The sequence below is a fragment of the Diaphorina citri genome, unplaced genomic scaffold, assembly GCF_000475195.1.
Source record: "Diaphorina citri unplaced genomic scaffold, Diaci psyllid genome assembly version 1.1 scaffold371, whole genome shotgun sequence".
NCBI classification, from domain to species: Eukaryota; Metazoa; Arthropoda; class Insecta; order Hemiptera; family Psyllidae; genus Diaphorina; species Diaphorina citri.
The window spans coordinates 188,361-188,830 of NW_007377806.1; the positions used below are offsets into that span (position 1 = coordinate 188,361).

Below are 470 nucleotides of genomic sequence, written 5' to 3' on the forward strand. Positions count from 1 at the left end.
TTCCCTATTTGCCCCCCAGTGTTGTAGAGCTAGGTCAAACCTACTTCGGCGAACCGGCACGAGAGGGCGTCCAATCCAACTCTGGCCTGAGTGTTCTGCGCACATTCCGTCTGCTGCGCATCCTCAAACTGGTTCGCTTCATGCCCAATCTGCGCAGACAACTGTTTGTGATGTTGCGCACCATGGACAATGTTGCCGTGTTCTTCTCGCTACTCATCCTGTTTATCTTCATATTCAGGTAAGACTTTTGAGAATGCTTTGTCCCCCTTATATTTCCTTGTGTTCATTATATTTGTTACGTTGCCATCCTGTATATTTACTTTGTCTATCTCGTTTGTAGATTTTTTTTTCTTCTTTAGGTCGTGGTTATGTACCGGGTTATGATAGGCTCGTACTGTTGGGTTAGGTTATGGTTTCTACAGTGGTAACTTAAGCAAAAGTTACAACTCCCAAGCCAAACTGTAGAAACA

The 470-nt window shown here is 44.5% G+C and overlaps 1 protein-coding gene across 1 annotated transcript in view; it reads left to right on the forward strand.

The window, feature by feature from the left end:
• Positions 1-262, forward strand: part of LOC113466968 (voltage-dependent T-type calcium channel subunit alpha-1G-like) — an 11,748-nt gene extending 11,486 nt beyond the window's left edge. The window contains exon 4 of the mRNA XM_026822827.1: positions 20-262. Within this exon, the coding sequence (XP_026678628.1) occupies positions 20-242 (223 nt within the window). The 3' untranslated portion in view covers positions 243-262. The remainder of the gene's footprint in view (positions 1-19) is intronic.
• The last annotated feature ends 208 nt before the right edge of the window (positions 263-470 follow it).